The following is a 27,550-nucleotide window of genomic DNA, read 5'->3' as shown; positions in this document are numbered from 1 at the left end:
TTAAAGCTGCATACACCACTGATACCAGTACAAGTGAGGCAAATTAAGGTTTTTCCCATTTGTGATCACATTTTCAGCGTACATGTATTATGATTTAGGAAAAGAAAACCTTGTCAGTTCTCACTGCACTACTAAAATTAAAAACGACATCTTATCTCATCGCTGTGTAACTGCACAGAGTTACACGTAATGCTTCAAGCCATTCGACGTAAAGTGCCAACTGAAGATGAAGAAACACCACAAACGCGCTTATCTGCCCTTAGGTTGGGAATCAAACTTAATAACCGCCGTTATCTCTCCCATAATCATCGATCATGGATATTTCTGTGTTCACTGTGTTCATGCTAAACAACTTTTATTTTAATCATTGGTCGGTAATTCGATCTCAGAGGGTTTCAGATTAAGACGAACCAGGACGTCCCCTAATGATTTATCTGATAACTTGCTTACAATGTGTGGAACGATGACAGATTAACAAAGGCAGGCATAAACAAAACTGATACTTTGAAGTGCTAGGAATTAATCCGCATTTATTATACACAAAATACAATCATTAAATCTTCCACCATGCAAAAAAGGGGAAAAAAATTACTACAATAAAAATAAACACTTCCAGTCTTTAAGACAGCTCCTTTGTAATACACACTATATAATTCACAGTGTACACTGGGCCACAGTACAAAAGCAAGGACCATGTTAAAAATACAATTTTTACTGTTTCCACTTTCCAATGACGTTACTGAGACCTCTTTGATGATATATCAGATTCAGATTACGATTAATTTCCATTAGCTATATTAATCAGCAAATCCTCTAAACTTTGTAGAGCTTACCAAAGCCGAGTGAAACTGTTCTAATTTTTTCAGTTCTAAATAATTTAATAGTAAATGAGGAAACTTCACTTCCATAGTTTTATATAAACATCCAGGGCTATCTTTTACATTAATTAAAAAAGAAACATTTCAAGCGAAAATTCTGCATGTTATGTACATTTTGAGACAACTGTGTTTTTCTACATATTGTAAATAATCACTAAACAGGAGAAAAATTGCATTACCTTTGAATCTAATAACCACAGTCATAAGGAGTTACTTGTAGTTTAGTTACAAAAGGCAATGGTAATTGTTCCTACATTCTTTATGATAACATCATATTCTTCTTCAAGGAACAAAATTTGTCAATGGTCTTTCAAAAGAACTAAGATCAACCTACCATTTCCAATTAGTGTTTGTAACTAATTTTCTGATTGCTCGTGACGTGTACTTCATATGGTTAAACACGACTTAAGAATTTCTTCAATAATATATGATGTGTAAAACATACAAGGAGGCTCTTCAGTTACATGCGAATTGAGTTGGAAATCAGTATCCATTCATTAGTCAAGGTTCAAAATTCTGGATTTATCCTTTGTAATTTCTGTTCACACTCTGATCTAGCCTTCCGTGTCTCTTCCTCATTTATCACAAGGAAATAATTTATGTGCAAGTATGCATTCTGACACATATACAGCTTACTAAGTGAAGAGGGATATACTGACACTATTACAATATACACACTGTTGATGTTAGACTTGATATCAACTCAGCAGACTGTCATGATTGGTTAGATGGTGCAGTTGATATGAATATGGCATGATGTTCATTAGTTTAGTCTCGTTTACCAGCAGACTTACTTGCTTAAAGACCAACTCCAATGATGCTAACTTTTCTCATACTGAATCTTATTCAGAACACGTTTGTGTTAATAAAACACAGTTTTTGTACCCATTTTTCCTGCGAGTCCAGTCCGGTATTGTAAAAATGGACATGTTGTCACGATTCATTTGCATTAAATGGATATTGATTTCTGTGATGTATTACCATGAAGAGGAAATACTACAGTGCATGCGCTATAGGCATGCATAGCATGCAAAGCTGCAGATGACAGTACGAACTTAAAGAATGCTCTCATTCTTTGGAAACTTGAAGAATTTCAATCCTGGTTCTTTCGCAGAATTACTAGTACATCTACGATGCACGATTTTGGAATTTTTGTGAATCATGAAGACGGGAGCACAAACTCTAAATGGAAAAGAGATAAAGCAGCACAGTAGACCCGGCATACAGATCAATCCCCGGTACACGGCGCATGCACGTGTAGCTCCATGTTCATGAACATTTGCAGCGGAACGTGCCATGTACGTGTATACCAGTTTCAATGTTTTCTCTGGTATTACATCATACAAATCTTGTTTCTCAACAGCACCGCCAGCGATCAGATTGTGGAAATTTTCATAAAACTGAAAGACACCGTTGAAAAGTTTGGGCGAAATTACAGATGCAAGACAGATATGATTTGGTAATGCATGTATGATTTATTACGCACTAAACACAATAATACCGGTAGTTTATTTTCAAAACTTTTAATAACGTTGGAGTCGGTCTTTAAAGAAGGCGAGAGATGATGATCAGACCCATCAGCCTGGACGAAACGCAACACTGTCTGTGTATGGTAAGTGAATCTTTCAATACACGTTATCTGTCCACATTTAACTGCACAATGTACTTAAGCTTCGTGCTGAATGAACAGAACTTGGCCAATTGCTAAGTTGAAATGCAGTCTTGCTTAAACAGTAATGAGCATGAACTAAGTCCAATGTCTCCCCACATCCCAATACACGTCTAACACATTCTGAGTGTGCATAATTAGCAAGAATGACACTGGAATCAACTCCCTCCTCTACACAAATGATCTTAATGTTAACCTGAGCAAAAACTTAATATTCTGATCTGGTGTGGGGTGACTATTTTGCAAAATTACACCAAAAAACTTGCACGTAAATCTTAATAAACTCCTACATATGAAACAAATACTAAACAATTTCCACTGGCAAATACCCCATGAATATCTAAACTACATGTACACTGATGCATTTGGCATATCATACAATTATAAAGGCGCAGGTTTTTGAACTGACAGCATTCAATTTTGCCAAATTCCACATGTGGTTGCTGACAACAATGTTACCAAGTGAACAAGAAGCAAGCAAAATATTCTTAGTTCAAATGTGTACACGTTTGTGTGTCTTTTGGCAACAATGTATTATATGAATGTTTAATACATGCAAGAGGCTATCAACATGAAATAGTTTGTGGACTCCTCCAAAACTGAATTCCTTACATGGAAAAAAGGTAAATATCGCCAAACACTGAAAGCATTCCATCATACTGACTGTCAACACGTTGAAAATGTCCACTATGTTTTACCTGTCCTATTTTAACCTTCAAAAGACCACCATGAATTAATTGAATTTCCAATGGCAGCTATTGAATACTAGCATTTTCAAGCTTCTGTTTTGTCAACACGTGGTGGGTTGACGTCTTGCTTGAACTTTTGACCGACCAATTTCTGAGTGTTGGCTTGCGTGGTGTATCCTGCTTGAAAAGATAATCCAAAAATTGCCTAATATTGGAAATTCACCAGGCTTTGTACGCTGAGAAAAGATACATATCAGTGTTTTTTCACTTCACCCTGACTGCTTTTGCCATTTTGCTGAGAGCTGTTTCAGAATCCTGCAAAATCCACCAGGAAACTGAGAAAATTCTTCCAGCTCTCACCTTCCAGGTCTGTCAAGTAACAGCGTCCACACTATCCATTCCTTAGACCTATATTCACCTTCTGTTCGATTCCAAAGCACATGGGAGGGTTTAAGGCGATGACAGTTTTTACAAAGACAGTGGAGTCCTAAAATGGATGTATATCTGTGTGTCAATTGATTTCTACGATTTACACAAGTATGGGCACTGCCAGAATGGGGCATATATTACATGTGCATAAGCTCTTTTGGGGTGGGGCTCTCAGCTGACACTGACTGACACCCTATCAACAGCCAATTTCCAAAGTGTTTTCATGGAAATTGACATTTTTTATTCCCTTTCCATTCTCTCCTTCCCCTTTTTCTCTCCTTCTCTTTTCACTTTCAACTTTCCCATCCCCCCGAGGTGTGTAAAATGCACTATTCCCCTTGCCCCCCAATCTTGCAGCGCCCAAGTGCACAAGTTTTCACTGTTTATTTTGTTGTATTTTTTTCAGGGGCTTGCCTGGACTGCAGGGCTCCCTCTAGTTGAACTCTCGGTTCTTGAGGATAAGGGGCGCCACCATCGTCCAGAGGTAGAGGATGATGCAGATCCAGCTGGAGGAGATCTTGACCCACATGGCACCCACACTGGATGTCAGACCGTCGACCGTTGATGTGCTGGGTCTGCATTGGGAGTAACGGGTAAGACAATGGAAACAAAATCTTGAGAGTCCACTTGCACTGAACAGAAACCTTGAAAGGCTAGTTACTACGGTGGGAAGAAACTGATGCGATTTGAACTGATCTGCACACCGAAGGACCTTATAATGGTATTCAGATTCAATGACTAATTATGAATAACATCACCAACCGCTGATTTGGACACAGTGTGACCGATCAGTGTGGTTACATGGTGGAACACAGACTGGCTCAAATTGGGAAAGGCTTTCCAGTTTTACCCAGGCAGGGTTGGAACCCAAGACTTACGTAACAGACGTTCTGAATCTGAATTTACTACTTGCTACCTCCCAAAGATGTTTGCTGTGAAACCACTCACTGCCGCTTTTAAAGTCACTAATCAAGAGTACAAATGTACAAAAGATGTCCAGAGTTTCAGGCCTCCCCCCAACTGCCCCTGTAAGGGCCAGTTCCTACTCACCAGGGACACAAATTCAAATCTGAACACTTTCGCGTCAGGGCAAGTGCATGTAATGTATTTATGCTGCAAATATACACAAATTGAGCACCTTTTCCTGTTTCTTAATACATCCTGCAATTTATCAGAGCACTGCAGGCTTTTCTATACCCTAATGGACTGAGTGTGGCGCTGCGGTTTTTGCCTTCAACAGTGGTGGAGGTATTGATACACTTGGTAAGTCTGGTCAGTGAGAATGCCCTGAGGGCAACAACTATCTAATTGTCTGGATCAGTACTTACTTGAGCCAGTTGGTAAGCGACATCATTATGTAGAGCGAGGCCAGGAACAGCATGAAGTGGAAGAAGCTGTAGCTATAAGTCACGCCCTCCTCCTCATTGTCCCAGACGTTGCGCCCACCCTTCTCTGCATCGCCAGCGTTGGTGTTCTCGGAGGAGGTTGGAGCTGACCATGCAGAGGAAAAGTGTTATTGTTTAATCAGTGCTGTACCAATGAAATTGTTCACTAGCTCATGGAAGAGGCCTCTTGATCTGGCTTAAAGATACATGGACCACAAAAAACAATTGGCCACATGAAATGCCAGCTTATGAAAATCGGAAGCCACACTGGTATACTGTTTTCTTTCGCCATGCCAAGGGGAATACTCTCTCCCATAGAGGTTTTACTAATCTGCATGCCAAGGTATGAAAAAGTAAAATGTGGAATAAATGACTTAATGAAATAATAACTGGTCTGAACTACTTGTTGCAAAAGGAAACTGCTGTAGTGGAAATGGGTAAAATTAGAACCTGGTTAACACAAAAAAATGAGAGAAATACTTACAATCACTGATGAGCACTTTCTGTTTGGGAAAGAAAAGAACATAATGTTTACTTTACCTTTATCAATTTTTCCGATAAAATAATTTAATAATATTCTATATTCAATAATACAATTTTTCTTAAAATAATCTGGTAAGGTTGCATAGAACACCATTTTTTTCTAAAAAGAAAATAAAGACCAGCAGAAATATTTAGCTCTTCTGTGCTCAGTGAGCTTCTTTTGTCTAATTAACAGAGATCAAATTAGACCCAAACTTAAACAGTAAAAAAAGTTAATCAAAATTCTGATCCAGTTTGCTGACTGCTGCTGCATGTACCTGACACAGCGACTCTTTATGGGGACACGGGATGCAGTAAACCAAAACATGGGGGCATCATTTAATGGTTGAAATGGAGACTACACAGGTTGGTGTGTGGTGGCACAAACAAGACAACTACATGTATAACCTTCCACAACTCGCAAGGTATGTTCAGATGAACATGAAAGCAATGTTGTCCATCGACCAACATCTCACTTGTTGAAACGGCTTTGTGCTACCACAGTATGTAAAATGGGAGCTGTGCAGGAGGGGATCAAACTATGTTAATGAACCAGTATGGTGCAGCAATGCATGTATATGTATGTAATATTGGAATTTTCAACAAACGTTTTGGAAAACAAATGCATATTATACCATTTGTGAGATCAAAATCCCCAGTACCACAACAATAACCACACCCCAAAAGCTGATTCTGTAAATAACTTCCTACTGTTTGTCTGATGGGTACAAGCATGTTCCAATTCTGTCTTGCTTGCTTACCTCAGTAACCCCATAGTAAGCCACTCCCTATGATAAAAAACAAAGGGACAATTGAGGCACACACTTCCCAATAATACAGGGAACCACACCCCAAAACTAAAAAGACTCGTCTGAAAACCTATGATCCAATCTGCTATATTTCAGGTCAAAATGTGAGTACCAAGTGTCAGTAAAGAAGTAAACTGTTTTTTCTAAGCACCACATGAATCACCATGTAGGTTACCTCAATAGCCTAGTCCTTAGAGTTAACGTCACATCAATTTATAGAAATGAATTTTCCTATCCTTGTGAAAATGTCTGATGCTTTTCTGAAGTCTTCTAAAAACAGAACTTATGATGTGATGTGAAACAGCAATGAAAATAGCATGAATTTGGAGTATATGTATGTTCATGGAACTTTTCAAGGTCTTGTAAATGCTCACGGGCAACAATCTTCCAGCTGTAAAAAGTACAATGCTCATCCGGTATCCGGTTCGTAAGTGTGACGTTACTTCAGTTTAAACCATGCCCACTGCTCATGTGCACTGCAAATAGGGTTACATGCATTGATCGCCATTTACATGAACCATGGAACCGGAAGTTAACGTGCAACTTCAGTGATTGTCCAATGAGAACCTGCAAATCGTGGCATTTCCGCCTTTGTGACGAAGTCACTTATGAACCGGACAGTGCAAGATGGTGGATTCTACACAATCAATCTGGCTAAATGGGCTAATAGACATCATACATCATACAGGTACATGTACCAGTCAAATGCTATGTCACACACACAAAAACAGCTTAGCATGGAATTCTCTTTAGCCAAACCACCAGCCATAATACCGCATCTTAACATTGTACCACCTGACTCAGCATTTTAATGTAAATGAAGTTGAAGAGATTGGGCCCAAATCAAACAGGGAACTAGAAATGCTGACAGATCCACTAAGCAGCAATGCACAAACTGGAAGAGGTTGCATGTTTTTTTCTTATTAAACACTAACAGGTTTTCCACCTTTTCACTCACAAAAAGTTCTTAAGAGGAATTTATTCAGTCTCAACAACATGTTTATCTTCAAGCTTTCTTCTTGCTTCACATAACTAAGATACTGTATCTTTACCGGGATGGGCGATGTAGGGTTAAGTTGAGGTTATATGATAGTTTTAACCATCTTATATACAATACGTTGGATAAACCCCACTTTATGTCATTAAATAAGCAAAAATTTGCATTTTTCTGTGTGCTTTTTTCCGTCTCTGCCTGAGCTCTACCCAAAAACTTATTGAAATTGGTCGATGAGGGCAGAAGACAAATCTTGTCCGAAATGTGACGTCATTGGACGGACTCAACTTTCCGGACAAGAACGCATAGTTCCAGCAAGACAGTTAATCGGTCCAGGTAAGAAGAATATTCTCTGCTCTGGCGTGTAATCGGGTACGTAACTCGTACGGGTCAAGTCAACCACATTTGGTCATTTCCCTATGCTCTTCTCTTAACACGGGGCAGAGCTATTGGACAACTACCTTGACGAGTCACATTCATTTTGTTTTGCATCGAGTTGTATACGTGTAATTTCTATAGCGGATTGTGAATTTTGAAAGAATGCCGATAAATTGTGTTGTTGGTGGCTGTTGTCGCAATCAAAACAATTCCCCGGAGAGCAGTTTATGTAGATTCCCAAGCGACTTTTCACACCAGTGATTGTAGGTTAGATTTGTGGACAACACACAATCAGATTTTTAAGATAAATCAAAATTCCCAAATACATGCGAATGTTTGCATGTATGTACACGTACTAGTACTGACACGTACATGTACACTACGTGTAAACGATGTAAAATGGGACTCTATTGCACTGGTGCACATAAACTATTTTCCGTGCAATGAATGCCGCACAGTCGTCATGCACGCGACGCGTTGATGCCAAGAAAGTGACTTGCAGTGCACGGTGAAAAAAATTGTCAGAATGGAACACCAACTTTGAGAAAGTAGGCTAGCCTATAATCATGGCCAAAAACTTCTACTACACAGCTATCAAATAGCTATAGGGTAGGACAATTATGTCTTTTCAGAAAGATAAAGTTTTATAATGATACAGGAAAAAATAAAATCATGACCAGTGTTTGGTTGTCGATCCTCTGGGTTCGAACCGACAAGGCAATATTTTTTGTGCCTCATCAGCTCCTTCAATGTCGCTTTTTTTGTCAAATGAATAAGACGAATATGACAACTGATTGCTGTGATCGGTAAAAGCATCAACGCGGGAATTATCGTCGCTTGAGTCTGACATGATTGCACACGCTTCTACATTACGTACATGTTGCGTAACAGTAAACAGTCGCCGGATAAAGGACTCCATCCTATGACGTCATGGTTCTTGGGAATATCTTCAGACAAGTTTCCGTACCCGACGGCTGTTGTTAAACTTGTGCTCCCAGAAGGGAGTGAAATAGGATCATGAAAACTATAAATTTTAACATATTTCCGCGCATTTTGAGATTATACAGATGTGTTTTCTTGTTATGTTCGTTTTATGTGTTCATGCATGTTTTACAAGAAACCTTCCCAGCACGGCCCATCCTCTTTAATATGTTCATTACAGTGTTCTCAGAAATTACACGTTAAATGAGCTTTAATGTATTCTAAGGTTAGTAATGACCTATTTCCCTCATGTAACCCATGAGGACTGTTTTTGAAGTTGTTTTGCGCACTTCAAATGCTGAGACTTGAAAGGATGTTGGACAGCCTTCGTGATCAGAAGGGCAGCGATAGCCAAACATCTTGGACATTATAATATCAGTTTCACTGGGCTAGACAGCGTGTAGACTTCCATGTACGTGATGCTAAGTGTTGACGGAGCATATTTGTTTAGACTGATGTATCTGGTTCGGTTCTGATGTTATCTGTATATGCACCACAACCAGCCACAGTGCTCTAGCAAACTCAAAGTCCTGAATTTTACATTTCTACCAAACTGAAAACGCACTCAGAGTTCTTTCAACTTTCTTACACATGTACACATACATGTATGTACGTGATTATCACAATTCACTTCAAGCTCTAATTTCATGTGTATGTGTCTCTTCAACACAGAACGTAATAGCAGAGATGTGCCTGAGATGTTTTCATCGTCGCAAACCAATGCAACAAGTCAATGACAGAATGTCAAAAACCGTTTTGAACCCAAAGTGCAGCACTGTATGTACATCTACACTGTAAGTCATGTACGGTACTCACAAATGTTTGTCATGGGCATGCTTCAATATCAGAAAGTACTGTATGTGTGTGAACACAGAGCTTTACATAAAGCACACAGAGGCAAATCATCTTAGCAGTGTTTTGGGGGCTCAGGTGTTTTTTAATTCTTAATGTGACTTAAATACTGTTTTGTTGTGAATCGGCATGCAGGCTGTACTGAGGGACAAACAGCTTTTTTGAAGTTGTATCCTGTTTATAATCAAAGGTCTGGTTCCATTCTAGGAACATGTACAGTCTTGTATGCAGACTCACCCAATTGGATGAAGAGGTTTAGCAGTGGACAAAATTTATTACCAGTGGGGAAACACAGTCAGTGTGACTTCACCAAGTTCCAACTTTCAGAACCAAACCGCATGAAGCCAATGATGCACACTGGAACATGTATACATGTACATACATGTACGTATGCACATGTACCTTGTGCAGTGGAAAATGAACTACATGTACAACCGCTACACTGACCACTTCACAAAAATAATGGAGGCCTGAACATGCTGCATGTCCATATACAGATGGGGCCATTCAGAGATGTCAGTGATTTCATGACCACAGGAACCAATGACAATGAGGTGCTTCAACCCTGGGTCTTTTTTCATGGATTCTGTTTTACCTCTCTGTCCATGTCTCTGTATTGTATACTGTTGTCTGTGCCATAGTGTGCTATCCTCTGAAATGATGCATGGGATGGGCAACATTTACTCCAACTCATAAATATTCATGGCAACACAGGTCAATGTACATGTCTATCTTGTGTTGTGTATCATGTAGCACTTGACTTACTCTTCACAATTATGTAGAAAATTTAGGATGTTAAGTAGCTATCACATGGTCCAACTTCTACACATTAACCACAGACTAAATTTTGAGGCAAGTACTCAACACGTGACAGTCAGTGGGTCACCAACACTAACTTCCAAGGCATACCCACTAAGTTTCCCCTTACACACTGCCCAGGGTAATGTTAGGTGAATGCAAAACTAAACTGTAAAAATCTGCATTTTCTTATTAAGACCTAAATTTGAAATTAGGCTCAAGTTTTTCTACTTCTCATTACTTTAGTTCTAACGTGTTGTTTGTGAAGTAACACCACAATATTAAAACAACACCATAATATTACTCCCCCATCGACCAAGAACCCCTGAAATACTGTCACTTTTGTTTTCAATTAAATCCTCAGTTAATTTTTTTTTTGCAGGGTCTTTTGACATCTACATTTTGCACACATTTTGACAACTGTCCAGGACTTGGATGGTTGGAGCTCTGTGGCATGTGTTGTGGGTCCAAGCTGATAAAATATTCAAGGATGGAGCAATTTTTGGAATTTTGAAGGCCAAGCTGGAGTATTTCGTAAGACGAGGGAGAGGGGATATAGAGAACTGCCACGCTTGAATTTCATTCTAAAGTGTGCATGAAGATTTGCTGCGATATTTCACACCTTGTTAACTGGTGATATTTTTTGCAATTCAGTTGGAGGTACCCATAGAATCCATGGTGAGCTCACCACAGGATGCAAAATCTGATTGGCAAATACTCTGAACGGAATCGGTCTGCAGATATCAAATGCTCACACTGTGAACACAGGCTACCTCCTTGGGGCTAAGGCTATGTCAGCTAGGTCTGGGCTAGTGATGTTAACAACAAATGCATCACAAGCCAATGGCTTGCAAGTGGTTGTAATCAACTTTATGGGCAAGTATTTCTGCTGGTGGTTGTGAAGACTTTTGGTTACAGCCAAAAACTGTAGCACCCTGCAGGGTCTGGCAGGTGATAGATCTCATCTATCCTCTAATGAAACAGTGTGTGTCACTGAATAGCCTAGATCAGCGGACATGTACATGAGTAAATCCCCTACACGGTCTTCCAGTTGAAAACCCGAGTTCTACTTGGTATGAACACGGTGTGCTATGGTGTTTGTTGTGTCTTGGTGTATTTTTATTTCACGTACAGTGACAGAAGTTTATTTCAAGAAAGAGAAGAATATCTTACATCACCACCAGTCAGCTTGCTGACATTGTTGTTGCTGGCAGAACGAATGCTGGAAGAAAAATGACATTCCACGTAGAAATCAGGCAATGTCATGAAAGAAGTGGGAGACGGGGAAATGATAAAAACCAATCAAAAAGAAAAAAAGTCAGACTTTGATCAGAGAGACTTTCTAACTCTAATAAACTCAGTGTACAATGGAAGCAGAAAATCATTCTTTGGAATGAATCAATCCAAGGTTTGGCAAAGTGGAGATACATTTATTAGCTAATTGTCAAGCTGCACTATGACATTGGACCACGTGGCTTTGGAAGATTTTGTAAGAGTTAGGAAGGTTGAGCCCAACGTCTCCTACTGTATGAGAAGCTTGACAATCTTTGATAGTTGATGAAGCAAGTATCAAAATCTCATGTGTACTGATTATGAAGAACTTTAGAAGGTCCTACAGGTGGACTAATAAGAATAGCGTTGAGGGTTAATGCAAAAATGGAATAGTAAATCATCAAGTATCAGCACACTATATTCTTCACGAGAATTTTCATGAATGAATGTACACTTTCCATTTAAACAATGCAAGTTAACAATAAAGGCTGCATAAAGACAATTAGTCAAAAAACAATTTTGGGCAGAGAAATTGGGCATGAAGTACCATTATTTTATTTCCACCAGTTTACAACAAAACTGGGCATCCGTGTGTTTAGAGGAGCCAGAAATGTCACAAGAAGGGTAAACAAAGTGAATGTTACATACCAGGCGTAGATGATGCAGACCAGAAACACGATCAGAGTGACCCAGTCTTCAGCTCCTAGGCCTGGGTGAGACTGAGGACTTGAAGGAGTCGCTGTGGGTGATCCACCGCCAGTGATCTCACTGATACTTGGGTTGCACTCTAGGAGATGCAGGAGTGAACAAGGAAAGCGATGAAGTTACGTTTATAGGACGACGATTCTCTTTATCTGGGACAATATGTCTACAATGTCTGTGTCACATGATTGCTACTGAACTTGTTATAAAGCTGGGCTCTTATTGGGCCCTAAATTGCAAATTTCTGAAGGCTACGAGACTTGCCTTAACCACTTACCTAGATATCACTTTCGGCCAATGATTTCGACAAAGAAAGAAGAACTTCTAATATCTGAACGTATTTCTTACCACAACCTTGTAGTTTTCAATACTTAGTGACATTGGCTACCACGACAAGCCATGGAAAGTGGCCAAGGTCAAGTGTAAAAAGTGCCTCCACAGAATTTGTGTGAGAGTTTCAATCAAATGGGCAATTAGCATGCTCAAATGCCGACCGAAGGTAAGTCAGGATCGTGCTTAGCATTTGAACCTCTCAACATTGAGTGTGTGTACAGAGAGGCAGTTCATGTTTACCACAGCCCTTTCGTGTGTTCATGTACTCCCGCACCGTAGTTGTGGGGACATACATTCGCCATTTCACCTATTTTGTGGGGACCGAAAACGTTGTGGGGACTCAGAAATGTCCCCACAACTCGGTTCAAATTTCCCAAACAAAAGAACTTGTCCCCTTAACATGGTGAATGCCTACCCACATCCTCCAACATGAAGTGGTTCAAGTGTCCATAGACCTGGCGTTGTCTGACTTCAGCAACAGTTTAAATTTAATCACAAACATGGCATACATGTTCTGAAGAAAACACCGCGGCTAGAAATGCACACTGTAGTTTGGAGCTCACTGTCAGTCCAGACCATTTGGCCCTGGTCAGCTTGACTTTCGATGTCCAATGTCATCTAAATTGGTTGGAAAGTTATGCAGGCTTGTTCCATCTTTATAGGTGTTGCAACACATCTGTTATGCATGATCTCTAAAACACCCCAAAACTGGATTTACTTTTTTGAACTCGACCCAACAACTTACACTGGACAAGCACTGATGCACTAGCAGCGTGACAATGTCTTCTCAAACGTACGTCACAGATATGCAAATTCTCTATGTTAATGAGATTCCTCTTGGGGGGCGGGGCCTTTTCCACAGAAACTTTAAAAAAATTTCTCACATTTACTAAACAATACAACATTCACAGTATGGGTATTGTTAACAAACGTACAATATTCAATTATAACTCAAAAAGCATAAAGCATGTTAAGTTGGACTACATTACAGGTAAGAGCACAGGTGCCACTTTGTGGGATATACTGTATAAGCACAAAATAAAGTCTAACTTGCACGAACAACTACGTGCATGTTAGGGTCTATCTATAATTTTGCACATTATCAATGTTGATCATTACTCGGCTCTGAATTGAGAATAGGAGCTGATCAAAACAGACAGCCATGGTAACAGTGAACGTTCCCATTGGGCCTACTAGCATGGCTGTAGGCGGACATCGTGCAGGCCACAGGATAGGCTTCAGTTATATGACTTAAGTCCTCTGTGCAAAGACTGGAAGAAGTTTGGAATACGTTTTTTTCATCTGGTTCCCACAGTAAGTGTTCTAAACCGACTATGCATCTCCACATGAGGCTTACGATAGAAGTGAAGCTGAAGTTTGGAAAAAGTGCCGATACGTAGCGCAGCATTAACCAGTCAAGAGTATATCGCTTGAGCCAGAGTTTACCCTTACAGAAAGAGTGACAACTTACTTTCGTTGGGATTACTGCTGAGGGAGGACCAGGTCAGATACATGGTGTAGGCTGAGATGACAGATGACTGCAGCAGGCCTGACTGGGGAAGGACTGCAATGCAATAAGATCAATTGGTTATAGTCCACTCATCCACCTCTACTCTCCTGGGATAACTACTGCTCTCTTAACACAACAAAACGTTTCAAGTGTTGTAATCAAGTATCTACAGATTCCATCCATCTATACATGCTTCTCAGTTGGACCAGAGAGGTGTCTCCACGGTAGTAGTCTACTCCATCACAAGTCCCTGTAAGTCCATCGCGCGTAGTCCAATCTTATCTATGTCTAAAGCAATTCAAATGAACTGTGACAAAAGCTATCCTTTGTCACTGTTCACCCTGTTACTTGTGATTAATTTCGTGAAAGGATGTGTGACGGGACATATGAAGTGATTTGGGATGGACTCATCTACAGCACGGCCATTTTCATTACGCACTGGCAATGACAAAGAGCTGTTATATTTTACAGTAAAGCAGTTGCACGCTACACGTTCAATCAACTCCCCAAAAAGTGTGATGCATTTGAGTAGCGAGGTCCTTCTATTATTGCGTTGTTGCCACACTGCAATTTTATGATTCAACTGTTCAACATACTTACACTACTAATTATGCTGAAGTGGCAATGAACATTATCATATTAGATTCCTAGTTGTAAAGGGCAGAGTTATGTGGCTTGCTGCATGGCCTGAGCAATATGAGCAAATTATTTTGTAGGCAGTGCTACAAACCCAATTTGTTGAAAGGGTTATCAACATTACTTGCCTACCAAATGAAATGAGAAAATGGATGAGTCGCTAGTTACTCACTTCCACAATGGCATGCCTACACAAACATGTTACGGAGCCAGTTATGGTGAACAACTTCTGCCATTACACTACAAGTGGTTGATTGTCCAGCTTTGTCTTCAAAAAAAGCATTTCCAATTGAAACATACCCTCCTGTACTTTGGGCAAAATGCTGACGATGGAGAAACCGACGCAGGCTATCATGTTGAAGGAGATGAAGAACTTGTGCAGGCTACAGCCGTCGTCCGTCTGGGACAAGGGATGTAAATGAATGAAGGAGCAGTTAAGGAACATGGGATCACACAGGGTGATGTACATGTTGTATAAATCAGAGTGAAAGAACACTGAGACACCAACTGTGAACGCTAACTGAAACTTGGTGTGAACAACGCAGGTTCATTCCCTGACAGTACAACTTTATCAACAAGCGGTGATGTCAGTTTTCTGTACAAGCATCGATCATGGAACATGCCCTCTTGTTCCAAGAATGACAACCTGGACAGTTCGTGACCAGTAAACCACTTTGATATTTCGACAAGGCAAAGTCATTCGGGAACACAGCAACTGATGTCATGCAGGCTCAAGCACATTTAGCAAGTGAGCCAGCATAAGGCCACACTGATAGGGCTGACATCGCATGTGTACCAATGTTCTTGAATGACCCGCTGTATGTGCTAGCTCACTGAGACAATATGTGGGCAATACAGTTTATTAGATCAAACTGTCCGTACTCTGAATATGGACATATACCTGAGAGCTTGGGAAGGGTAGAGGGAAGTAGGAGACTCAATGTGTAACAGGTTAAAAGCATTCAAACTTTTGGGCAAATCTCAGGCTAGTCTCCAGATCTGGATTTAGATTCAAGAATTGAGCCCACTGAGACCATCCACTTCAATGAAGCTTGATCTCCAGCTACAGAAATATTGAATTACCAATGTGAGGCCAATGTATTAAATTGGTTTTGACAATACACATTAATTAAAACTGACTGTCAAGCTTGATCAGTTGAATATGGCAATGGAAGCCAAGATTTTGAGAAAAAAAGACATTGGTAACATACCCCACGGCCAATGTAGAAGATGTAGAGAAGGATGAATCCAGTAAGAGTGATGAGATAGTTGATGACGGTAGCAAACAAGAGAGCTAAGAAAATGCAACCAACAGAATAAAACACAAATCAGCTTGTTAACTCGTTGATCCCGCCGTGATTTGCAAACACGGCTGAGGAAGAACTGATTGCGAGATGTTGGACATTTGGCCACCATTTAACTACTTCAAGCTAGATGATGCGTAAAGATGCAGAGGGATATTCAAGCATGCTGTGGCCAGTTCTGCATGCAGGACCGGGTGAGGTCTATATTTGACCCAACTCTTGAGTGATTCCCACTAAGTCTGTGCACACAGAGAGGCTCATCAGACCTCACGGGGGTTGAGTGAGTGTGGTGCCCTTCAGCAGCCATGTGCCTCCGACAAGCATTATACACCTTGCAATCGTTTCAAAAGTGAAGACACCATGGGAAATGTGGCACCAACCTTGAACCACTGACCACCAAGGTTGGTATTTGTATCAAATGTGTAATGGACCGTGGTTGTGGTGCATGTTTAAAAAAAATTGGAATTTGCTGCCAACAAACCCACCATGCCGGGGACAAGTTCACCGTGGAATATCACTTGCAGGTACTTATAGCTACTTGTCTCAGCAAACATGTATGACATTTCACGCACGATAATCCTTCCAGGTGATCTTGATAACAGTAGATTAAAATTGGACAGTGACGCACTTTAATAATAATAAACTAATAATTTCTTCATTTATAAAGCGCAAATTTCATATAGATATGTTCAAATGCACTGTACAATGAAGGCATTAAGCGTGCACTTTGCCCTCTGATTGGACAAAATTATTTGTGAAAGGAAAATTCCAAACAGGTTTATGATGGAGAGCAGTGGAGTGTGCCTCACCGTAGTACCATCCTTTGCTCTCTCCTTCCTCCATCTTCTCCACCCACTTCTCATTCCAGGAGTGGGCAAAGTCGATAATGAGAACCAGCTGGATCAGAATGAACAGGAAGGCGCCCACCATGCCGATGTACTGCCAGACTGCCCAGAGAAGAAATTAAAGTTAACCATCAGGGGAGGCCAACTATTTAACTCTACTCAACCACAGTGGCCAGAACAGCCACACATGGTTGGCGCTTTGCTCAGGTATTCCTAGTAATCAATCAGTGAATGAACTGAACTGAGATTGGCCAAGTGGAATGGGTTTATCAGTGATGCACTCTGGGTAGCAGGAATGACAAATGTAATGTGACCAACCAGTACAAGGTAAAGACTGTGATGTTGCCAAAATTTGAGCAATTTCCTATTTGATTTTTCAAGAAATTTGCAAAATGGCTTCTATCTAACATCTACACAAGAGGCACTGACGCGTTTGTTTTTTTTCTGAGCAATGAAAAATTTATTAAGATGAATCCTAAGATGCCAGAGGTAATCATAATATTTTCAATCTGACCACGAAGCACTGCTAAAGATTGAACTGTGCGTATTGATTTTTGCAGAAGGAAAAACCTGGAGAACTTGGAGCAAAACCTTAGTGGTTCAAGAGTGAACCAGCGAAAAACTCTAGCAGTGAGAGGCCAGTGGTTTACACACTAGCCATCCATGCTAACGAGGTATCAGTTGTGCACTGCTACAGAACATATCAATCACTAACATCTTGAATCACCACCATGAGTACATGTACATTTGTAAGTTTTGGTTGGTGGTTTAAATTCTGTGAGGGGCATGGGGGAGGGGGAACGGATACAGATCTTGCTGGTATTCACCTTCCTCAAAGGTGCCTGAAGGGATGAAGAAGGCTCCAACGCCGACACCGAGCAAAATCAGAATCTTGAAGAACCAGAATCTAGACAGGAAGAAAAAAAAAAAGGCAAACGTGGATGGAACATCCTGCATTGCATTGGGATACATTATACCCATTATACTTAGCTCATACATATGCCATCTCTCAACAACAAGCAAGTGTAGCATCTCACCTTCAAAATGTCAACACTCATTTACACACACACAAATTGCTGCCAATTGTAGTTGTAACACTTCAGAGCAAGGGGTAACCAACACCAAATAATTACCCGTTGTGCAGTCCAGCCCTTGGATCTTTGCTGGTCTTGACTTTGATCATGATGACCGCAAAGAGAAAGAAGAAGCAGGCCATGGCAAAGCAGAGGCGGTACACGCCAAGGTAGCCTCCAAAACGCTGGCATATCTCTAGCCTTTCATCAGCACAGATGTACGGAATCTGACCAAAACATGGCATGACACAAATGTGCAAAGTGTCAGAGGAAAAAAAAATCTTCTTTTGAAAGATTGGGCTCGGTGCAGGAGCTAATAATGATGAGACGGGACCTCTACACAAGCACCAAGAAAATACATGTGCACACTGGTTTGCACAAGCACATAGTATAGAGTGCATGCTTCAAGTTTTTACCAGAATGTGCACAAAAGGTACCCGTTGCACCAACATGTGTGTATATATAAAGAATAACTAATCATGCAAACTCATGAAAATGAATAGTTTCAACCATTTTACTACATGTCTGTATCAAATTGGGTGGCTAAGACAAACTGAATGACGCACATTCATGTATGTACACGTACACATACATGTATAAACGGACAGACATCAGCAATGGGTCCTATTTCCAGCACGCATCACAGTAGTCGTGATCTTCAGATATGTGGTAATTGAATATCAACACTGCAGATTTCATGCGACAGCAAATTTGGGCTATACTGTGTGTGAATTCAATCCACTGCTATTGCAATTTGAAGTAGGATTTGAGGATATGACAGCAACAATGTCACGGTGTCTACATGTATATTTATTAGACCCCCACGGTCAAACTCAAGTTGCTCTCCACACGGCAAAGAGGCAACATTTGCAGAGCCAATTCTACAATGTACATGTACCTTAGCTTTTCCAATGCACTGCCTGCTCTTAAAAATCCACCGATGTACCTGAAACTTGCAGGTCAAACCTCTCTTTCAAACCCACTCTGCATTTGTTTGTTTGCGCAACTCAACAAGACTTACACGTAGGCTTTGTCCCAAACAACTGGCTGTGGCTGGGAGTAATATGAAACTTTACAGGAATTAGCCACAGCCCCTACTAGTGGCTTCCACAGGAGCAAGTGGCACTCCAATCAGAAGCTAGGTAATTCAGATTCTCTATTCTAACCTCCTCCCCAACCCTCCCCAACCACTTCAGAGCCTTACCTTCTGGATGGCCGTCTGGATGCCTGGAATCAGGGCCAGGCAAGATAGGAACGTTCCCAGCAGTAGAATCAGGCCATACACCAAGCGCGAGGCCGTGGAGTTCTTGCAACCGGGGCAGAAGCTGCAACAGCAGGAGCAAGCTGCTGAAGTACAGCAGCACGCCAGCTATGAGGAAGGAGAAACACAAAATGCCTGTGTGATAGGAAATGATGTGTAAACTCAACCCCAGAATGAAACTACATGTACATGTAACCCCACAACAACCCCAGATTGGTTTATCCACCATTTAAGACAGGTTGCTTGGGTCAATTGTGCCTTTTGGCATACTCCAATGACTGTTTTGTAAGACTCATAGCAGCGTCCAGGTTACACCTACATGTACATGTGCATGTATGTACCTGTAAGTTGGTGTCCACTGAATGGGTGCACTAACCATTGCATTACATGTATTCTCTTTACCATTTCACACAACCATGGTGACAACAGTCGTCAGAGCATCTGGTAGCCACTCACTCACATTTTCATGCAGTTACACCCAATTACCAGTCATGCCAGGAGTTGAAATTTTCATTTGGCAGGAGGCAATGTGACAAGAATTTGATAACATTTCGTCACTGGCACTGTTTGGGCCTAAACATGAACATGTAGTTCGACCAGTGTTCAAGCAGCTTTCATTTGATGGTGAGAAAGGTGTGGGTAAGCAAAATTCTTGTAGATTTCACCATTTTTGTTACATGTACATTTGTACATGTACAGTTGGATAAATGAACAGGCCTTGTTGACATCTTCCCGTATCAAGAAAGGCCCTATGGGGCGTAAATATTCATGCTGGCAGTGTGCATGTACATGGATGCTGGTCAACTCAGTCCAAAGCCAACTCTGTCTGAGTCAACTCAGTCCTAAGTCAACTCGGTCCAAGGTAAACTCATAACATCAAACACAGTGCGAACGGTATGAATGGAGCGACAGTCAACGGCTGGAAGTGAGAAATTGGTGAGCAAAAAACTCATTTTTTTTCAAGAATACTCCATCTCATGCTCTGACATTTCTGAGCTTTTGTTATCCCCTTTTTAGGAGGTAAACTTTTAAGTAGGTATGCTGACAGGGGAAAATTTGATTTAGGCTAATAGCTTTCTTACGGCTGTGAACCATTTCACCACAAAAATTCAATTCCCAAACCCCATAGCTTTACGACGCCATGTAAACTTTGTCTCCTCTAAGTCACATGGAGTAGGCCCCCTACCACGGAGTTAGTGAGTTAGACATGTTAGAGTTTTCGAAGTAGAAGGACATGTAGTAGGGACAGAAATGGGATTTTTGAAGTTGCTCTATAAGCTTTATGACTGTGTTGTGTTGAAAGAGGGGATAATTCTGAGCACATTGATACCAATATGTCTGTATTTGGTCGAGGCGTTGCTGAGATATGGCGATTTGAATTTTCTGAAAATGGGAATTTTTCGTTCTTTTTCTTAATGGAGATCATGGTTAAAGTAGTGCCACATTTTGTGTGTTTACAGCAGTAAACAAAATGATAAACAAATTGAGTCACAGAAAACATCTCTGTTGCTCATTAATTTTCAGCCGTTCTTTTTTGAATCAACAAAATTGTATGCATAGTGTATGTTGTACACATAAATCTATGTGTGGAATTTTGTTTACAAATAGGGTTGTCATGGAAACGCGGCTATTTACGTTTTTCCTCAATTGGTTGTAATGAGCCCCAATTTTACAGTTCAAACTTCATAATATCAATGAAAAACTGATGAATCACCCTGACTTGAAATTGGATTAATATTGGGATTACGATTAATGAGTTATTTACGACAGCATTTGTTTACTAATTTATAGTGTAGTAAACAATGTAGTAAACAAATTGAAGCTTCCATATCTTCGGATATGAAAATGCTAAACGGATCCTGTTTTCACTATATTCCAATAGATTAACATATCTTTCCAATTTTAAGGATTCATAACAATTCTAAAGGTAGATTATTGGAGAAGGTTGCCATAGAAACAGACAAAAAACTTTGTATAAGATAAGTTAATTTGCCGTATCTTTAGACATGAAAAGGCGAGAAAATTGCCATTTTCTTTATGTTAGCCATATTTTTCTGTTTCCAGTGTTTAGGTGGAATAAAAAAGTATGTTAGCCATACTTTTCTTTTTCCAATGTTTAGATGTACAGTATTGCTGAAAAGTATGCTTAAGCCTAATACTGGCAGTAACCAGTTGCCATGGAAACGATTAATTCAGTTGAAATTTTCATGGTGATAGCAACAGCACAGTTTAAGAAATTTTAACTTCAGATCAGGGACCATTTTTAACAGTACATGTATGTACACATTGATATTGCATTTTTTTATCCTCAACTGGATAAAACATTAGGAAGATAATAAAATCTTAAATCTAAAATCTGAAACAAGTCAAATCTAGAATCTTTGAAGTTTGACATACTTTAACGTTTCTGTTTGGTTCAAATGAACCATCTATTTATTACCACACAGTAATTTAGTGCAGTTGGTTGCCCTGAAGTATGTATTAATACAGACAAAAGTTCGGGTAGCCAAGAGCATACATTAAGAGATTCAACGCATTTTCTAAAACGAATGAGTTTTGTTTCACATACATGTACATGTGTATTCAGGGCCATGAACTGTAACACAAAAGTAATGCATTGCTCTATGGATGACATGTAAATGAACAGTATGCATGTATTGAAATTGTTCACACATCCCATGCAATGAATACAAATAAAAAGGGACCTGTATTATGTAACAAGAGCAATAAAGTCATATTAAAACTATATATGCATGTACATGTACATGCAATACATGTGCATCTTGGTTCATTTTGAGTTTAGTTTCAAATCCAATCACATTTATATTTTATAATCCTAACTTCATCTCACATTCTTACTTCTGGCTTGTTTTTGAAAGGAAAACACTGTTAATTCTTCAAAGTTGCTGGAAAGTAAGTCAGCTTTCTAAGCACCAGTTGTGGTTTCATCCGTTTAACAAACTGTAAGAAGTTAACTACTGGTAGGTGAACCAGTTCCTTGCATGATTTTAATAATACAGTTTGTTTGATTTTCTCTGATATAGCTTAGTTTTCTTATTGCTGACACTTAAGAATATTAAGGCAAGAATGAAGTTTACAGAAGTCCTAGAAAGAACAATTTCTTTATGTACAAGTAGGTCTACTTCGAGGATATAGGCATCCATTATGTCCTACGATCAGAAATTGAAAATGAGGAGTGAATGCAGACCCTTTTCAGCATACAGGAACAATGGTGATAAGAACAGATTCAGATGCTGTTTAATATTGAACACATTGAAATGCATTATTTTCTCTTTATGTAGTTATGGGTGGATTAGGAGGGAACAATTTCCAAGTTGCCATCTCTGTAATCCTCAACAAGTTTGTATGAGTACACAGCTTCATCGTCATCTTATGTGATGTTGAACCAGTGAGGAAACCCAGGAACCTGACTAATGACTTCACCCGTGTACATCTGTCTCTCCCCATCCTCAGAAGCAAAGTAGTGGCTGACAGTTTTACCGACTAGCAATGGAATTGTTACATTCATGTCATCACGTGTGGTTGTTTGAACTGACTCCCCATCGGCTAAAGAAGTTGCTGCATCAATAAACAAATTGTTTACACAATGCTGAAATTGTTTCTGCCATTGAAACTAGGAGGTGAAGTCCACAGAAGAAATTGTTCATTTCAATCAACTTTTGCTTGGCAGTCTTGCTTAAAGAATCCCAGTTATCTGTTATTTTAGGAAGGCATGACTCTCTATAAGACTGGAGGATTGCATTGAACTTAGATTCAGTAGCAGCACGATCACTCATTGTGTTCTTAATCTCACACAGTATTTTAGAACCTACATCGTCTTTTCCATGGCATATGTCTGTGATATCGTCTTGAATCTTCTTAAAAGTTGTAAGGGTATCCCCAGCACTTTTTGAAACCATTTCTCTTAAACCTAAGACAAAGTTGTTATACTCTGCATCAGTAACTGTGTATGTCATTTAAACATCACCCTGTTTTGGCGTTTCATCCAATCCTGGACCGCCACAACTGAGTTGGGATGCCCATGACTTTGAAGGAAATGGGCTGTTTAAAAACGGACAGAAAAAGAAGACTTCATAATTCCAAATATCTGCCGAATAGTTTGTTTTATTAAAGGAATCTTCTTTCAATAAATCATAAAATTGAAGGATATTAATCCATTAAGCATACAGTGTTAACATATTATGTAAACAAATAAAGATTGTGAAAAGGCAATTAGAACATAAATAGAAAAGAATCAAAACTAAACATTCAAATGACTTACCAAGCAACAGTAAAGCAAACCAGAATGTTTGGGGCATTTCATATGACAAACATCCACCATACAAATGACCACGTCTTTTTCTCGAAGATTTTTAGATGTAGAGCTCCACTTATTAAAAAAACTTCGAAGAAATTTTTCAAAATTTCAGTTTTCATCCAAAATATAAAGTAAAAAAAAAAACTTGGACAGAACACTCAGATATGAAAAACATAATTTTAACTTAAATGAGTCGGTGTAATTTTTTTAAATACATTAAAGTTAACAATAAAAACTTTGAAATAAATATTGTTAAGTCTTTTGTCCTTCCTATTCAGCCTTTCTTTATTGGAAGTCTCATAAAATTCCAGGTTCATTCATCATTTCACCCATGGTGTGCATGTGGACAGTCATTTCATATTCCAAAAAAAAATTAACATCGACATATTCATGTATAGATGTAAGAGCTGATAAATGTTGGTTTCAAAGTCATTTCCCCAAACAAATCTTCATCAAAAATGATGTTACACGAAATGCAAAGGTGCGTGAAAAAAGCTCCGCGCTGCGCGCTGTACGAAACAACGCGGCTACACCACCGCGCACACACGATTGTTGACAGACTGTGCGACGCGTTGGTCCCATGGCGGTCACTCGGCGTGTTACGCTAACTTATTTCGCTCGGCGGTCAAATGCGCTCACAGTCTTTTATACAAGTCCAAATGATTAAGGGTATTTATAACCTGAAAATTTCAAAAATGGACACTAGTTTCTTGTATATACGACAGAAATGCTCCAAAATCGCTTGTAGAAGAACCAACCTCCTTTTCACGGCCGTATTTCGAAGAAAAATCGGGCGAACTTCGCCAAAACTTCGACGAGGCGCTGACGGAAGTCGTCAGCTTGCCGTGTGTGAAAAACGAAGCGATTTGAGAATGGTGCTGTGTGGAAGAACCGGTTCAAACCGGAGAGTTCCGGTTTGGAGACGCGAAACCAAACTTTTGTACACAAAACTGTACGTGCGCAGATGATGTGCGCAGTAGACCGTTGCGGTCCCTACATGTAGGCCTAGCCTAGGCTAGACTTAGACCCGTAAACTGGGCCCAACGAATACTCCTCCGTCATAAACTGGGCCCTGTCTCGATTAATAGGGGTTTCTATTGAAAACTTTATCCGGGACATCCGGGGGCACTGGCCATGGCCACATCTACATAACGAGCATTTCAATTGGTCAATTGGTCTCCGCACAGCGCGTGACAAATTTTGCAATTGGATGAATTTCCATAATTATTTCTGAGACGTCCGCAAAGAAAGAGTGTAGCGATTTGAGTCGTCGGCCCCCTGATTCCAGTGCTTCAGATATGCGGACGAATGTTTCGCCAAAGTTTGGGATAATTATAGTGGCTGCCCCTTGCTTTGCAGGTATTTTACCTGCACTTACGGCAACCGACTCGATGTCATCTTAGCAATGACCGAGAAGAGTAGTGGACTTTTAGAAATTAATGAAAGTTTTTAGTTATTTATTTTTAGTCGTACAGTTGTTGCGACACAACCGCACATGCTGGGGCAGGGACGGTGCGGGGATTGGTCACAACTTGAACGCCCGGCACGCCAGGCCCAGGATTGTGCGGGGGTTACCACAATGATGCCCGGCATGCTGGGGCCGGGGATCAGCCGGGGAATACAAAAAAGGGTGCCCCGCCCTGGCCGGGCAAATTATGGGGACTTGGCCGGGACTATCACGCTGGCCCTGTTTTATCTTCCCCGCTAAGTCCCCGCTAGTCCTGGGTCCCCCGGGGCCGGGATTACAATTGGCAGGTGCATTACACCTTCAACAGTGATCAATGACAATCAATTCACAATTGAAAGAACTTACCCCGGCAACACCGCACGGTATGCACATTTTCTCCACCAAATCCTTTGATGTGGGTCACAGAATACAAACAAACGTCACCCTTTGTTTTTGTTCTCTGCCTGTTTTAATTTCTTGTTCGTTTATTTGGGAAAAATACCAGTAAATAGCTGTTTCAATACGAGCAGCTCCTATCACCAGCAGATCTGTCTAAAATGGCCGACGTCCGTAGACTGTACACTTGTTTATTTTTGTGCGTCACACGTAGATTGTACATGTACATGTACATGTACGGATGTACACACGTACATGTACGTAAAGATACGAATTTTGAGTCTGCAACCAGACTTGAAAAAAAGCACTGCAATGTACATGTATATGTACATGTACATGTATATACATAGTACATGTCCTGCTATTTGTGTAACAGAGACCAGTCGACACCTGACGTCATAGATTATTCATTATCACGAGAATTAGAACAACGTACGCTCGTCATCGTGTCTGGCGCTATCGCCTAACGTAAAAAGATATAACTGCAGTTTCTGAATTTAGCATGTACAAATGTATGAATAATTATTCTATTTATTTATATTTTATTGCATTGCTCTTTTCACTGGCCAACAACGTATAAACAGGTATAAAATATACAGCATTTATCATAAATAGTAAAATCCATAAAATTGCAAAAAATACAAAATAGCACAATAAAAGAGCAATCCTGACTGAAGTAATGAGCCAGTGTACTCAAAGATTTTGAATAGTTTTCAAAATGTGTTCATCCTTAAGTTCTGTCCCTTTAATCTTTTATGTAGTGGCTATGCACGAGTCCTTTTGAGTCATATTCGAGGACTCATCAGTCTTGGACTAGCCGTTTACTAGCTTGAGTGTTGCAGAGGAAGTTAAGGAGCTTGAAAGTAATAAGGGGGAGGGGCAGTGGTATTATGGGGAGGAGGGGGCACGTGCTCTTCAGCGGAAGTTGGTCGTCCCCCTGCCCCGGGTGCCCCCAATTTGAAATCTGTGAATCAATCTCCATTGAGTTTATATAGCTATGCAGCTGCAGCTTATTTTGTGGGTACCCACTTGAAAAGTGGGCGCCCCGGATGCCCCCCGGACGTTTAGCCTACTGGAGAAGGGGGGGGGGAAACATAGTAAAACAGAGGAAGGAGATGAAATCATCAGTTTCCATGCCAGTGCTTTGCAAGGGAGTTTGTGAGCGCTCCCCCGGCTTTGTCATGGGATCAGGTTTCGATCTAGTTCCATCCCCCCACCGATAGCCAATAAACGAGATTTCTTTAACTTCCTTGGCATGTCCCAATACAGGTCAAAAGGTCTTAATTTAGTAAGTAGTCCTGTAACTTGTGTATCATGTCAGACAGGTGCCACGTACTCTTCTGCAACATAATTATATACAAACTGGTCAGCTAGTCTCAGCAAAGATATATACTGAACAATTTCACGAGGGGAAATTCCTCGATCGTGCGTACTTCGATGCTACGGTCCTCACGAATCAATTTTCGTTGCGGCACAGCGTTACCACGATTGTTCGAGTTTACTGTCGTCTGGTCAGACATAATATACACGATTCGTGCACGTTCTAAAACGTGCACGAATTTTGTCATTTATCTGCTCCTTTGATAGGCGTGTATTAGTATCCAAAAAATCTTGTGTTCTTGTTGCACAATATTACATGCTTTTTGTTCCTTTTAATGAGTATGAAGTTCAGACGTCTTGAGGCAGCAGTTAAACTGTAAATGCGTTTATTTGCTGTGAATTTATTCGTGCACTGAATTTCAGTTGTACGTTATAGATCTCATCTTCTTTTAACTTGTTCATGCTGAGAATCTGCTTGAACAGGCCCTGTTGAGCGCATTGGGACATGTTGTTTGTAGCCGTACATGCTAAATAACACGATACATTATAATGTGATATATGTATATCGTGTCATTAGACTAGTAGATTTTTGATCCCATGTTACATACTATGTATTTGTCCTAATGTTCTGGGCCTATCCTGGGGGCCCAGCAAACTTCCCAAAGTCATATCCCCCTGGCAGGCAAGGTCACAGTATTGGTGGCGCCATAATGTTGCTCTTCTCACAAAATGGCAGTCGATAATGATAA

At 40.2% G+C, this 27,550-nt stretch overlaps 1 protein-coding gene and 1 long non-coding RNA gene across 5 annotated transcripts; one reads left to right on the top strand and one right to left on the bottom strand.

Moving 5' to 3' along the window:
- Positions 1-500: 500 nt before the first annotated feature.
- On the bottom strand, positions 501-25,682 carry LOC110986694 (serine incorporator 1-like). 4 transcript variants are annotated; one of them, XM_087132709.1, is made up of 15 exons: positions 25,452-25,682; positions 19,264-19,428; positions 18,120-18,286; positions 17,814-17,893; positions 16,951-17,088; positions 16,049-16,131; positions 15,138-15,237; positions 14,163-14,255; positions 12,305-12,443; positions 11,558-11,606; positions 10,182-10,238; positions 6,334-6,360; positions 5,535-5,553; positions 4,994-5,156; positions 501-4,240 (listed from the first exon to the last, which is right to left on the bottom strand). In XM_087132709.1, the coding sequence occupies exons 1-15, from the start codon at positions 25,476-25,478 to the stop codon at positions 4,099-4,101; spliced, it is 1,449 nt and encodes a 482-aa protein (XP_086988835.1). In that variant the 5' UTR covers positions 25,479-25,682; the 3' UTR covers positions 501-4,098. The 4 variants fall into 4 exon arrangements, with proteins under 4 accessions (XP_086988835.1, XP_086988836.1, XP_022104491.2 ...); XM_087132710.1 differs by lacking the exon at positions 6,334-6,360 and having other exon boundaries at positions 25,452-25,681; XM_022248799.2 differs by lacking the exon at positions 10,182-10,238 and having other exon boundaries at positions 25,452-25,681.
- Positions 20,554-23,911, top strand: LOC147799823 (uncharacterized). Its single transcript, XR_015424276.1, has 2 exons — positions 20,554-22,301; positions 22,623-23,911. It is a non-coding gene; the product is annotated as an uncharacterized LOC147799823 (long non-coding RNA).
- Positions 25,683-27,550: the final 1,868 nt, after the last annotated feature.

The sequence above is a fragment of the Acanthaster planci genome, linkage group LG02 (assembly GCF_054643075.1).
Source record: "Acanthaster planci isolate LZ-2023a linkage group LG02, COTS_SCS, whole genome shotgun sequence".
In the NCBI taxonomy this organism is placed as follows: domain Eukaryota; kingdom Metazoa; phylum Echinodermata; class Asteroidea; order Valvatida; family Acanthasteridae; genus Acanthaster; species Acanthaster planci.
This window is presented reverse-complemented; position numbering and strand designations above follow the sequence as displayed.